This window comes from Marmota marmota, unplaced genomic scaffold (assembly GCF_001458135.2).
Source record: "Marmota marmota marmota unplaced genomic scaffold, marMar, whole genome shotgun sequence".
NCBI classification, from domain to species: Eukaryota; Metazoa; Chordata; class Mammalia; order Rodentia; family Sciuridae; genus Marmota; species Marmota marmota.
Window position 1 is genome coordinate 2,037,621 of NW_026000171.1, and position 11,561 is coordinate 2,049,181.

General features: G+C 41.4%; 1 protein-coding gene and 1 non-coding gene across 13 annotated transcripts in view; both read left to right on the plus strand.

The window, feature by feature from the left end:
- Positions 1 to 11,561, plus strand: part of Chd4 (chromodomain helicase DNA binding protein 4) — a 30,081-nt gene that overhangs the window by 15,918 nt on the left and 2,602 nt on the right. For 8 of the 12 annotated variants that reach the window (XM_015500705.2, XM_015500706.2, XM_015500710.2 and 5 more), the window contains exons 26-37: positions 4,379 to 4,559; positions 4,644 to 4,730; positions 4,820 to 4,908; positions 5,012 to 5,145; positions 5,481 to 5,625; positions 5,737 to 5,902; positions 6,165 to 6,262; positions 6,369 to 6,498; positions 6,757 to 6,828; positions 7,119 to 7,256; positions 7,514 to 7,622; positions 7,734 to 7,866. In XM_015500705.2, the coding sequence (XP_015356191.1) occupies positions 4,379 to 4,559; positions 4,644 to 4,730; positions 4,820 to 4,908; positions 5,012 to 5,145; positions 5,481 to 5,625; positions 5,737 to 5,902; positions 6,165 to 6,262; positions 6,369 to 6,498; positions 6,757 to 6,828; positions 7,119 to 7,256; positions 7,514 to 7,622; positions 7,734 to 7,866 (1,482 nt within the window). Of the gene's footprint in view, positions 1 to 4,378; positions 4,731 to 4,819; positions 4,909 to 5,011; positions 5,146 to 5,480; positions 5,626 to 5,736; positions 5,903 to 6,164; positions 6,263 to 6,368; positions 6,499 to 6,756; positions 6,829 to 7,118; positions 7,257 to 7,513; positions 7,623 to 7,733; positions 7,867 to 11,561 lie in introns of all 12 variants that reach the window. The other 4 variants (XM_015500707.2, XM_048787618.1, XM_048787616.1 and 1 more) reach the window with 2 other exon arrangements.
- On the plus strand, positions 5,943 to 6,081 carry LOC125611907. Its single transcript, XR_007342153.1, has one exon. It is a non-coding gene; the product is annotated as a small Cajal body-specific RNA 11 (non-coding RNA).

The window sequence follows — 11,561 nt, forward strand, 5'->3', positions numbered from 1 at the left end:
AGCAAAGTGAAAAACATCTGTAGATAAAATTAGTACATTGATAATTGATAACACCTCTTCCTTTGAAAACAAAGAACATGACTAATCACATTCTCATCTTTGCCTTGGTGTTGGAAAATATATAGTTGCTTTTACTCCTAATAGATATTGCCTCTTAACCTGGATCTCTCTTTTTTAAGTAGATTTTGTTAATTCTACACAAATGCTACCTCAGGTCTCTTTGGAAGAAAGGATATGAAATACATATCTGGATAAACTATTTTCCTTTTTTTTGGGGGGGGGGTAGGGGATTGAACCAGGGGTGGTTAATCACTGAGCCACATCCCCTAACCCTTTATATTTATTTATTTTTTGAGATAGGATTTTGCTAATATGCTGAGGCTGGCCTCGAACTTTTGATATTCCTACCTCAGCCTCCTGAGTTGCTGGGATTATAGGTGTGTGCCACCATGCCTGGCCTCCTGATGTATTTTAAAAGATTAGAATTACTTGCCTTAAAATTTTTTTTTTTTTTTGTATGTGGAGGGTATCTGCTATAGTAAAAAACTAAACTGGATAGGCATGGTCTGTTGTAATATTATTCTCTCCCAAATGATAGAAAAATATGAGAGAGTATATGTGTTTATGTGTATGAAAAATAAAATGTACTTTCTCTGTTGGTCCCCTTTAAATCAGATGGCTCAAGGTTCTTTGAATTGATATAGATTGTTGGTGGTCTTTGCTTTCTTATTTTTTTTTTAATACTTTATTATTAATTGACATAGCAATTATACATATTTATGGGGTACAATGGACATTTCAATACAAATATGTAATGTGTAATGATCAGTTTAGGGTAGTTGTTATGTCTGCCACTCAGACATTTACCATTTCTTTGTACCGCATTTAATTCTTACAACAAATCTGGAAATTTGAAATCATAAACTCCATTTTTTTTTTTTCAGTGCTGGGGATTGAACCCAGGGGTGCTCTACCACTGAGCCACAACCCCAGCCCCTGCCATCTTTTCTTATCCTTCTAACTCAGGACGATCTTCTTGATGTACTTGTCATAACATTGCTTTTATTTATTTATTTAAATTCTTGAAGGTGATGTTTCTAATCACAGTTTATGTGTAACTGGCTGAGAATTCTGGTGTAGGCTTCTAGATCACAAATATTCAAAAACTGCTCTCCTGTTAGGAGATCCTATTGTTTTCAGTAGCAGTGTTACTTAGAAGTGATTGGCTGGGACAGCTTGTGCTAAGTGAATAATCTGTGCTAGTGACTACACAAATGTACAAGTTGTCCTCTGATTAGTGACTGCAGCTGCTGTTTACTTTTTTTCATATTTGTGTGTGTGTGCGCGCGCGCATGTTCATGTGCTGGGGATTGAACCCAGGGCCTCATATGTGTTAGAAGCACTCTATCACTGAGCTACATCCTTAACCCAAGTTTTTTGTTGTTGTTTGGGTACTGGAGATTGAACCCAGAGGTGCATTTACCACTGAACCACATTCCCAGCTCTTATTTTTTATTTTAAGACACAGTCTTAGTTGCTGATGCTGGCCTTGAACTTGTGATCCTCTACCTCAGCCTCCTGAGTTGCTGGGATTACAGGCCAATGCCACCACACCTGGCCCATGTTTTATTTTTTTGAACACATGGAATTTATTTTTCAGTTTTACTTTTCTTTCTTTTTCTTTTTTAGTAGTAGGAATTGAACCCAGGGACATTTAACAACAGAACTACAACCCCAGCCTTTTTAACATTTTACTTTGAGAACAGCGTCTCACTAAGTTGCTTAGGGCCTCACTAAATTGCTGAGGCTGGCTTTGAACTAGGCAGTTCTCCTGCTTCAGCCTGCCTAGCTGCTGGGATTACAGGTGTAAAGCTTGGCTCAGCTTTTCTATACTATAACAAAATACATTAGACAACTTAAAAACAGGAAAGTCTGACCAAGCGTGATGGTGCATGCCTGTAATCCCAGTCATTTGGGAGGCTGAGGCAGGAGGAATTCAAATTCAGGAAAAACCTGTCTCAAAAAATAAAGGACTAGGCATGTAGCAAAGTGGTATAACAGTTGCTTACCATCTGAGGGTTTGATCATTGGTACTGAATGGAGGAAAAAAAGGCAAAAAATGAGGAAAGGCTTATTTTGGCTCATGGTTTTAGAAGTTCCATTCCATAGTTAATAGGTTCTGTTGCTTTTGGACCTGTGACAAGGCAGCTTATTATGGTGAGGAGTATGTGGTAGAGGAAGCTGCTCACCTCAGGGCAGCAAGGAAGGAAAAAGAAAGGGGTGGGGTCCCAAAATCCTTTTCAAGGGTGTTTCCCCAGTGACCTAACTTCCTTTCACTAGGTCCCTGCTCTTACCTCCCAGTAGTACCATAGGTTGGTGACCAAGATTGTAGCATATGGGCCTTTAGGGAATGTTTATCCAGACCATATCATGGTTCAAAATTCCAAAGATAGGAAGATCTCTCTTCTAAAACCTTTAACCTAGTGGGCATGGTGGTGCATGCCTATAATCCTAGGGACCTGGGAGGCTGAGGCAGGAGGATTTCAACTTTGAGGCCAGCAATTTGGTGAGATTTAGTCTCAAATAAAAATGAGAAGGACTGGGAATGGGAATGCATTTTAGTGGTAGTGCCTCTGGGTTCAATCCCCAGTACCCCAAAACCCCCCAAAAACAAACCAAAAAAAACCCCTTCTCTAATTGCTTAATTTCCTTTCTGGGGCAACTAATGTTTTTAGTTTATTGTATATCTTTCCAAATATATTTTATATGCATATGAATTATACATGTGTGCATATATGTATACATTACATACACAATCCATATGCACACCTTTTAAAACACAAAAGTTTATTATGCATAAAGTTATCTACCTTTTCTTTTTTTATTTTAGTGGGTACTGGGGATTGAACTCAGGAATACTTAATCACTGAGCCACAATGCCAGTCCTATTTTGTATTTTATTTAGAGACAGGATCTCTCTGAGTTGCTTAGTGCCTCCCTTTTTTTCAGAGGCTTGCTTTGAATTCTTGATCCTCCTGCCTGAGCCTCCCAAACTTCTGGGATTACAGGTGTACAACACCACGCCCAGCATCTATATTGCTTTTATATCTACTTGATGTATCTTGGAGATACAATCCAAATCAAAACATAAAGTCTCCCTCCATTTTCTCCCTTTATAATATGTCCTTGTTGGGCTGGGTGCAATCCCCAGTACCCCCCAAAATTCTATAACATGTTCTTGGGAAGTAAAGGTTGAGTATTGCTTATCTGAAATGCTTGGGACCAGAAGGGTTAGATTTGACAGTTTTATGAATTTTGGGATATTTGCATAAATTTGACTGGTTTGAACATCACTAATTCAAAAATTTGAAGCCCAAAACTTTTTGAGGGCTGACATTATGCTCAAAGTCATTTTTTCTTGGGGGCCAGGGGTCTAGGGGTTGAACCCAGGGGTGCTTTATCACTGGTTTACATCCCCAGTGCACCTCCCCTATGCCTCTTGAGACAGGACCTCACTAAGTTGTTGAGGTTGACCTTGAATTTGCAATCCTGTTGTCTTAGGCCTTCCAAGTCTCTGGGATTATAGAAGGTACACCACCATGCCTGGCTCTCAAAGTCATGTCTTGATATTTAGAGCATTTTGGATTTCAGATTCTTTAGACTAGGGATGCTTAACCTGTATTGTAATTTATTTAATTAGTGGCATAATAATGGGTATTTAATCATTAAATGTTTCTGCTATTAATGCTATTAGCAGTGGTTTAGTTCTACTATGAAGGATTTGAATTCAATCAGTGGTTTTGAAATATTTTAGAAAAACACATAAGACTTTCAGAGGAGCATAATCATTATTGGGACATAGGAGATATATATGTGAGTGTATATATGTTTTTATATATGTATATACACCTATGTATATGTAATTTATTTTTTTCTTTCCTTTGCAGACAGTTGGTAAATTTTTATGAGTTTGCGAAGACCAGAAGGACTATTCTGGCTTATTTTATCTTAATGAAGATTATTTGCAGTGTTTCAGAAATCCCTCTTTCTGTTTGCTAAAGCTCTAATCTTTTTCTTCTTTTAATATTCTCCCAATTGGATATGTACTGGTAGAGTTAGAAGAAAGGAAGAAAGTGTGTTTTCTCTTCATCTTCTCCTGTGATAACTTCAGTCCAGATTTTTCTTTAGTAATCTACACATACTTGAGGATCCATGTCCTGTTAAATACGTTCTAAGTTTGTAGGTACAAGCAGGCATACCAAGTATTCAAGAGTCCAGTCATGCAAAGGAGCTAGCAGAATGGGAACTGCGAGGACCCAGGGGTAACTGGTGGTGTTGACTTCAGCACCCCTGAGTTCTGGCCCTCCCTATGTCCCAGGAGGAAGAGGAGGTAGAACGGGAAATCATAAAACAGGAAGAAAGTGTGGATCCTGACTACTGGGAGAAATTGCTGCGGCACCATTATGAGCAGCAGCAAGAAGATCTAGCCCGAAATCTGGGCAAAGGAAAAAGAATCCGTAAACAGGTCAACTACAATGATGGCTCCCAGGAGGACCGAGGTGTGTGTGGCCGGCCCCGCCCCCCACCCATGGGCCGTTCCACTAGAGCAGTGGGCCCCGCTCATCTGCCCTCTCTCCCTCCAGATTGGCAGGACGACCAGTCCGACAACCAGTCCGATTACTCAGTGGCTTCAGAGGAAGGTGATGAAGACTTTGATGAACGTTCAGAAGGTAAGAACTGTGCCTTTTTGCTGGTCTTTGAGATATTGCTTTGTTTTCTACCTTATCAGTGTCACTCATTCATCCTTTCCTTCTTGCAGCTCCCCGCAGGCCCAGTCGTAAGGGCCTGCGGAATGATAAAGATAAGCCATTGCCTCCTCTGTTGGCCCGTGTTGGTGGGAATATTGAAGTAAGTGTTACATGATTATGGTGTAGGGTGGTTGAATGCTAGATACTAAGTCTTTGGTGAAGTGAGACCTGCTCCCTCTCACCTAGGTTTCTTTTTCCCCTAGGTTCTTGGTTTTAATGCTCGTCAGCGAAAAGCCTTTCTTAATGCAATTATGCGATATGGGATGCCACCTCAGGATGCTTTTACCACCCAGTGGCTTGTGAGAGATCTGCGAGGCAAGTCAGAGAAAGAGTTCAAGTAAGTTTATAGGGCTGGGGTGACTGATCTAGAACATGGGCTTTACTGTGTGGCCATTCCAGTGTTAGTCCAGGCTATGCAGGGAAATGGCTGTTTCTTCTGCCGAAGATGGTAGGAGAAGCTGGTAGTAATATGGGTTGTGTTCTTAACTGCCCTCAAACAGAACCTGGATTGTGGTGTGGGATCTGGAGATTGACCCTCTAGTGCAGTGGGCTTTACCTCCAGGCAGAGCCATAGTCATTCCCCGCGGTAATGCCTAAGGGGTGGGAAAGAATCTGATGTAGGAGTCAGCATGGTGTCTCTTTTAACTCATTGTTCTCCCTTCTTTGCCACAGGGCTTATGTCTCTCTGTTCATGCGGCATTTATGTGAGCCAGGGGCAGATGGAGCTGAGACTTTTGCTGATGGTGTCCCCCGAGAAGGCCTGTCTCGCCAGCATGTCCTTACTAGGATTGGTGTCATGTCCTTGATTCGCAAAAAGGTGAATCCTGAGCCTCTGTACATTTTTAAAGGCTTCTAGGGAAATGAGGGTCCAGTAGGAAAGGAGCTCATAGCTGGAACTAGATCTTCAACTTCTTGTCCTTTGCTATAGGTTCAGGAGTTTGAACATGTTAATGGGCGCTGGAGCATGCCTGAACTGGCTGAGGTGGAGGAAAACAAGAAAATGTCCCAGCCAGGGTCACCCTCTCCAAAGACTCCTACACCTTCTACTCCAGGAGACACACAACCAAATACTCCTGCACCTGCTCCACCTGCTGGTAAATCTGCCTGTCCTGTCAAATTTCTTTCTGTCTCTTTTTGTCCTGGCCTGTGCTTTTTTTGCTCCCTGTGCTCAGCTCTAACAGGGTAGTCTGGCAGGACACACAGCAGTTTCCCTCTCAGTTTAGGAGAGCCATCCTAAGAATAGGGCTGGCTCTTAAAGGCACGAGAGGACAATTTAAGATGAAAAATTAGGAAAGCATAACCTTTTCTCTGATCTGGTACTTTTTTCCTAATTGATTATCTCCTATTGGCCTGCAGAGGATGGGATAAAAATAGAGGAAAATAACCTCAAAGAAGAAGAGAGCCCAGAAGGAGAAAAGGAGGTTAAATCTACAGCTCCTGAGGCTACTGTTGAGGTAAGAGATGGGTGAGGTAAGATGCCATACTCAAAGCAAACACATAAGGCCAGTCTTCCTTTTAAGTGTTAGCTTGTCTGCTTTATCATCTTTTTTTCCTTTGAAGTGTACACAGCCTCCTGCCCCTGCTTTGGAGGATGAAAAAGTCCTTGTTGAACCCACAGAGGGAGAGGAGAAAGTGGAAAAGGCAGAAGTAAAGGAGAGAACAGAGGAACCCATGGAGACAGAGCCCAAAGGTATCCACATTTTCAAACACTAAAGATCCCTGGGTGAATCATAGGCACTCGTGGACTTAAAACCAGGTGTAGAGGTGTCAGGAGGAAGTGATTTTGAAGAATCCTGTACCCTTCTAAATTACAGTCCCCGAGACATCCTTTGTGACTTTAATTATAGAAATTTAGATGAGGGACTATTCCAATTGGATAATTGTGTGGAACAGAGGAGGAAACTCTTGCTTTAGGTATATATATTCTCAGTGCTTTTTTTCCTCTCAGGTGTTACTGATGTGGAGAAGGTGGAAGAGAAGTCAGCAATAGATCTGACCCCTATTGTGGTGGAGGACAAAGGTTGGTGTTTGAAGAAGCTGATTATGGTTTGGAAGAACTCTAAAACCAGAAGCATTATCTGCTCCTGCCTTACTATCCCATATCCATATATTTTATCCCAAAATAAAAGATTCCACCTGTCTTCGATTTAGTTGGGCTGGGCTGGTGGCACCTTTTTCCTCCGCTCAGGAGACACATGGGTGGAAATAGGTAGGGAAGTGGATGGATATTTTACAGCATGTATACTCTGGGGAAGGGCCATAGTACTGGACTTGTCCAGTGTTGATATTTTTCTTCCATGTATCCCGTAGAAGAGAAGAAAGAGGAAGATGAGAAAAAGGAGGTGATGCTTCAGAATGGAGAGACCCCCAAGGACCTGAGTGATGAGAAGCAGAAGAAAAATATCAAACAGCGTTTCATGTTTAATATTGCAGATGGTGGTTTTACTGGTACGAAGATGTGGGACTCACTGGGGGTTAAAAGGATCTGAAGTGAAATTGGGGTTCTCATTAGAAACCAGGGTACAAAGACTTTACCTTTGCTGGATGAGGGAATGCAAGCTGATTGTGTCCTCCTCTACATTCTGTTAGTGAGAGGCAAACCATAATAAGATGGAGTGGGGGACAAGAATAAATGGCTTTTCTGAATTCTCACAGATGTTTGCTGTTTTTCCTGTTTCTCCAACCTTCCCTAAATTCCTCCTCAGAGTTGCATTCCCTTTGGCAGAATGAGGAGCGGGCAGCCACAGTCACCAAGAAGACTTATGAGATCTGGCATCGACGGCATGACTACTGGCTGTTAGCTGGCATCATAAAGTATCCTTTGCCTGAGTCTGGACTAGGGTTCTTGGTGCAGGGTTCTGAAGGGCCTTTAGTTTGAGGTTCTTGTTTTCCTTGTTTTATTTTTCCTGAGCATTTTCCCAATAGCCATGGTTATGCTCGGTGGCAGGACATCCAGAATGACCCACGCTATGCCATCCTCAATGAGCCTTTTAAGGGTGAAATGAACCGAGGCAATTTCTTAGAGATCAAGAATAAGTTTCTAGCTCGAAGGTTCAAGGTAAGCAGGGTGGGTAAGGAAAATATGGCATTTAAGTGGTGACAGACTGGAAGTCCAGAAGGTTCTTGCAAAGGAAGGAGTCCATTTCATTCAGCCATACTGTTTTGGACTCCCTAGTGACTTTAGTATTAGAGATCAGGACATATAGACTTGAAACTAATCAGCTGTACAAGAGCTGATGGTGACCGTGTGCCTAAGGAGTGACACAAACTAGTGCAGTGAGTTTGATGGGGGAAACAGTGTAGGCTGGAGTGTTCAGGAAAGATGGGTGGGATTGAATTGAATCCCTGAGGAAGGGGGGTGCTGTGAATGGGCTGGTGGTCATTTTTTCTGAGAGAGAACTTGTGAGATAAAGGTAGAGTGGCTGCAAAGAGGAGATACAAATACAAGTAGAGCCTCTTAAAATCACTGAGCCCACTGGGAGGGTCTCCTCCAATTTAGCAGATGAGCTGGATACAGTGGCATATGCCTGTTGATCCCAGCAACTCTGGGGGCTGAGTGAGGCAGGAGAATTGCAAGTTCTAGGCCAGCCTGGACAACTTAATGAAAGTATCTCAAAATAAAAAATAAAAAGGGCTGGGGCTATAGCTCAGTGGGTCAACCAGGCAAAACAACAACAACAACAAAAAAAAAACGGGATTCAGCACATATTTATTGAGGGTTTCTTGTGTGCAGAGCAGAGTATTAAATAGGATACCATGAAATGGCTCTTTCAAGTTTAGTAATAACAAACATGCTAACAAGCCTTGAGATGTTATGTACCAAGCAGTGACTGACACAGGGATACAAAGGTGAAACAAGGTGCCTGTTATCAAGGAGCTTTGAGTTTCAAGCAAAGCATATGGGTTATGAAGTGAATTTTGTTCTGTACAGCAGGAGGAAGACTGCTAAGTGCCCTAAGAAAGTTGTCCAGAGAGAACCAGAGGAGCAGGGAGCTAGCATGGAAATTAAGCTTTGATGAATGCACTAGATAGTTGGGTAGTTATAGGGACATTAAATTGGGCAAAGACAAACAGCAAAGCTTAGAGTGCTTGGAATTAGCAAATAGCCCAGGTGAGTTAAAGAAAACATGTGTTGGGTAATGGTGGGAGGTAGTTTGGAAAGACATAAGGGCTAAAGGTCAGTAGGCAAAGATAAGAGAATTTGGATTTTATTCTGTAGTTAACAGGTAGCCACTTAAAGGTTGTGAACAGAGTTTTGATAGGACCAAGGGAAATGGAAACATCATTTATGAAATGTCACACATTAGTGAGATATCAAGGGCCTGGGCTCTGGTTGCTGCTTGTGGATAAAGGAAATATTTATAGGACTTAATGATTTACTGTAGAGCTCAGCAAATCTTTTCTGTTACAGAGCCAGGTAATATTTCATGCTCAAACTCTGTCATTATTGTGTGAAAGCAGTCATAGGTGATATATAAACAAATGTATATATATTTGGATGTATTCCAAAAAGATTTTATTTATGTACACTAAAACTTGAGTTTGTATAATTTTCATGAAATGGCATGCAATAATCTTATTCTGGCTCTTTTCCCCAGCCATTTAAAGTTATAAAATACATTCCTACCTCTTGGGCCACACAAAAACTGACTATAGTTTAGACCAGATTTGGGCCCAGGGCATAGTTTGCTAACTCCTGATTTTAAGTGTGTTTGATGTATAAAGAAGTGAGACTCCCAGGATGACTGCTATTTCAGGTCTAAGTCATTGAAAAAATTAAGTGATCATTTTAGAGGAGACAATAGTTTATAGAAAAGAATGATAAATTAAGTTTTAGACAAGTTTCTTGGTGTTTCTCACAAGTCAACACCTCTTTCAATGCCTGCTCCATAACCATACACAGTGGGATCAGAACCATCAGTGTTTGACATGTGTTTGGGGAAGATCAAATCACCTACTTAGTGATGTGGGCTGACACGAAGATAAGATAAATCTCATGGGAAAAATGCCTTATTTTAAAAAATTTTAAAAGTTTTTAAAAATTTGTTCTTTTTAGTTATACATGACAAGAATGTATTTTGCATATTATACATACATGGAGTAGTATAACTTCCCATTCTTTTGGTTGTACATGATGTGGAGTTATAGTGGTCATGTAAGGATAATGTTTTAAAAAGACAGAAATGAGCCAAGGCCACACCCGCAGAGTGCTTATATTTGGGGCAAGAAAGGGTATTGGTGAAGAATATATAGATTGAAAAGAAGATGGTTGGTCTGTTTGGGGATAAATTAGGCCAGGTCTTATGAGAGAAACAACAGCCCATTTTAATTTTTTTTTGTGTATGTGTGTGTATGTGTTTGTGTGTTAGTAGATCAAACTTAGGGTGCTCTATCACTGAGCTATATCTCCAGCCCTTTATTTTTTAAAAATTTTGAGACAGGGTCTTGCTAAGGTGTTGAGGCTGGCCTCAATTGGAATCTTCCTGCCTCATCCTACCAGATAGATGGGATTATAGGCACGTATCACCCTGCCTGACTCATACTGTCTTCTTAATGAATCTACTGTCTTTAACCAGTGGATACTTACAGTAACTCAGGAACCAACATTCTGCCTCTTGAAATGTATTTCAAACAAACTTTTACACAGCTCCATCAGGCAGCAAGCGCAAGTGTTCCAACACAGTATGAGTTTTTGGTGGAAGAGGCCTAGAGACAACCTTAATGTTCCACATTGGGAGAATGGATAGGTAAAAGCACATACTCATGCAACAGAAGCAAAAAAAAAAATGTGCATGTACCAACATATATGAAACTTTTAACAAGTAAGAAAAGTAAGAAAAAGCATTTTATATATACAGAAACCAATATGAAAATGAGCAATAACACTTGGACTTTAGAGACAGGATCTCACCAAATTGCTGAAGTCGGCATCAAACTTGGAATTCTACTGCTTCAGCCTCCTGAGTTGCTGGGATTATAGGCATGCAACCACCGTGCTCCTAACAAAAATATTTTTAGGAGCAGAAGAACCTAAATGATATGGCAGATAAATCTATAGGATGGATTGCCGGGTTTCTGTTCTCGCGACTAAAAGGCTCAGGGGTCACTCTAGTTAAACTGGGCTAACTGGGCTGCATGAAATAACCACACAAGAGACACAAATACCTTTTTCTTTGGGGTTGCTGTGACGGCTCCTCTGACCTTAAGGGTCCACAGAAAGAGAGAGAGCACGCGCTGACCCCTTTTATTGAGGAGAAGCTATTCAAATGAGGCAAGGGGTCAGGTTTCAGGGGGCTGAGTCTATCTTCATGATGTCCACTGTCAGCAGGTTGACTGACACCTGGGTAGGCCACACACAAGGTACTTCCATGGAAGATTCTATCCTAAACAGGGCAAGGGGTTATATTACAAAGGAACAGGTGAGCATAGCTTCACCCATGGGGCTGTAGCAAGACACACCCATTTCTGTGACTGAGCGCCTCAGCACCCAGCTGGGGAGTGTAACTCAGTCACCCGCAAGGTTGGCCTCCCACAACGGATTACCATGCAACCCTTAAAAAATTCTTTTTACTAGGCACCACTAGTGGATTGTGCTTGTAGTCCAGGTTATTCCCAGATAGGGAGGCTGAGGTAGGAGGATCCAGATTCTAGGCCAGCTGGGACAACTTAGACCCTATCTCAATAAATAAACTGGGCTGGATAAACATAGCTCAATGATAAATTGCCCTCTAGGTTTAATCCTCAGTACTGCCC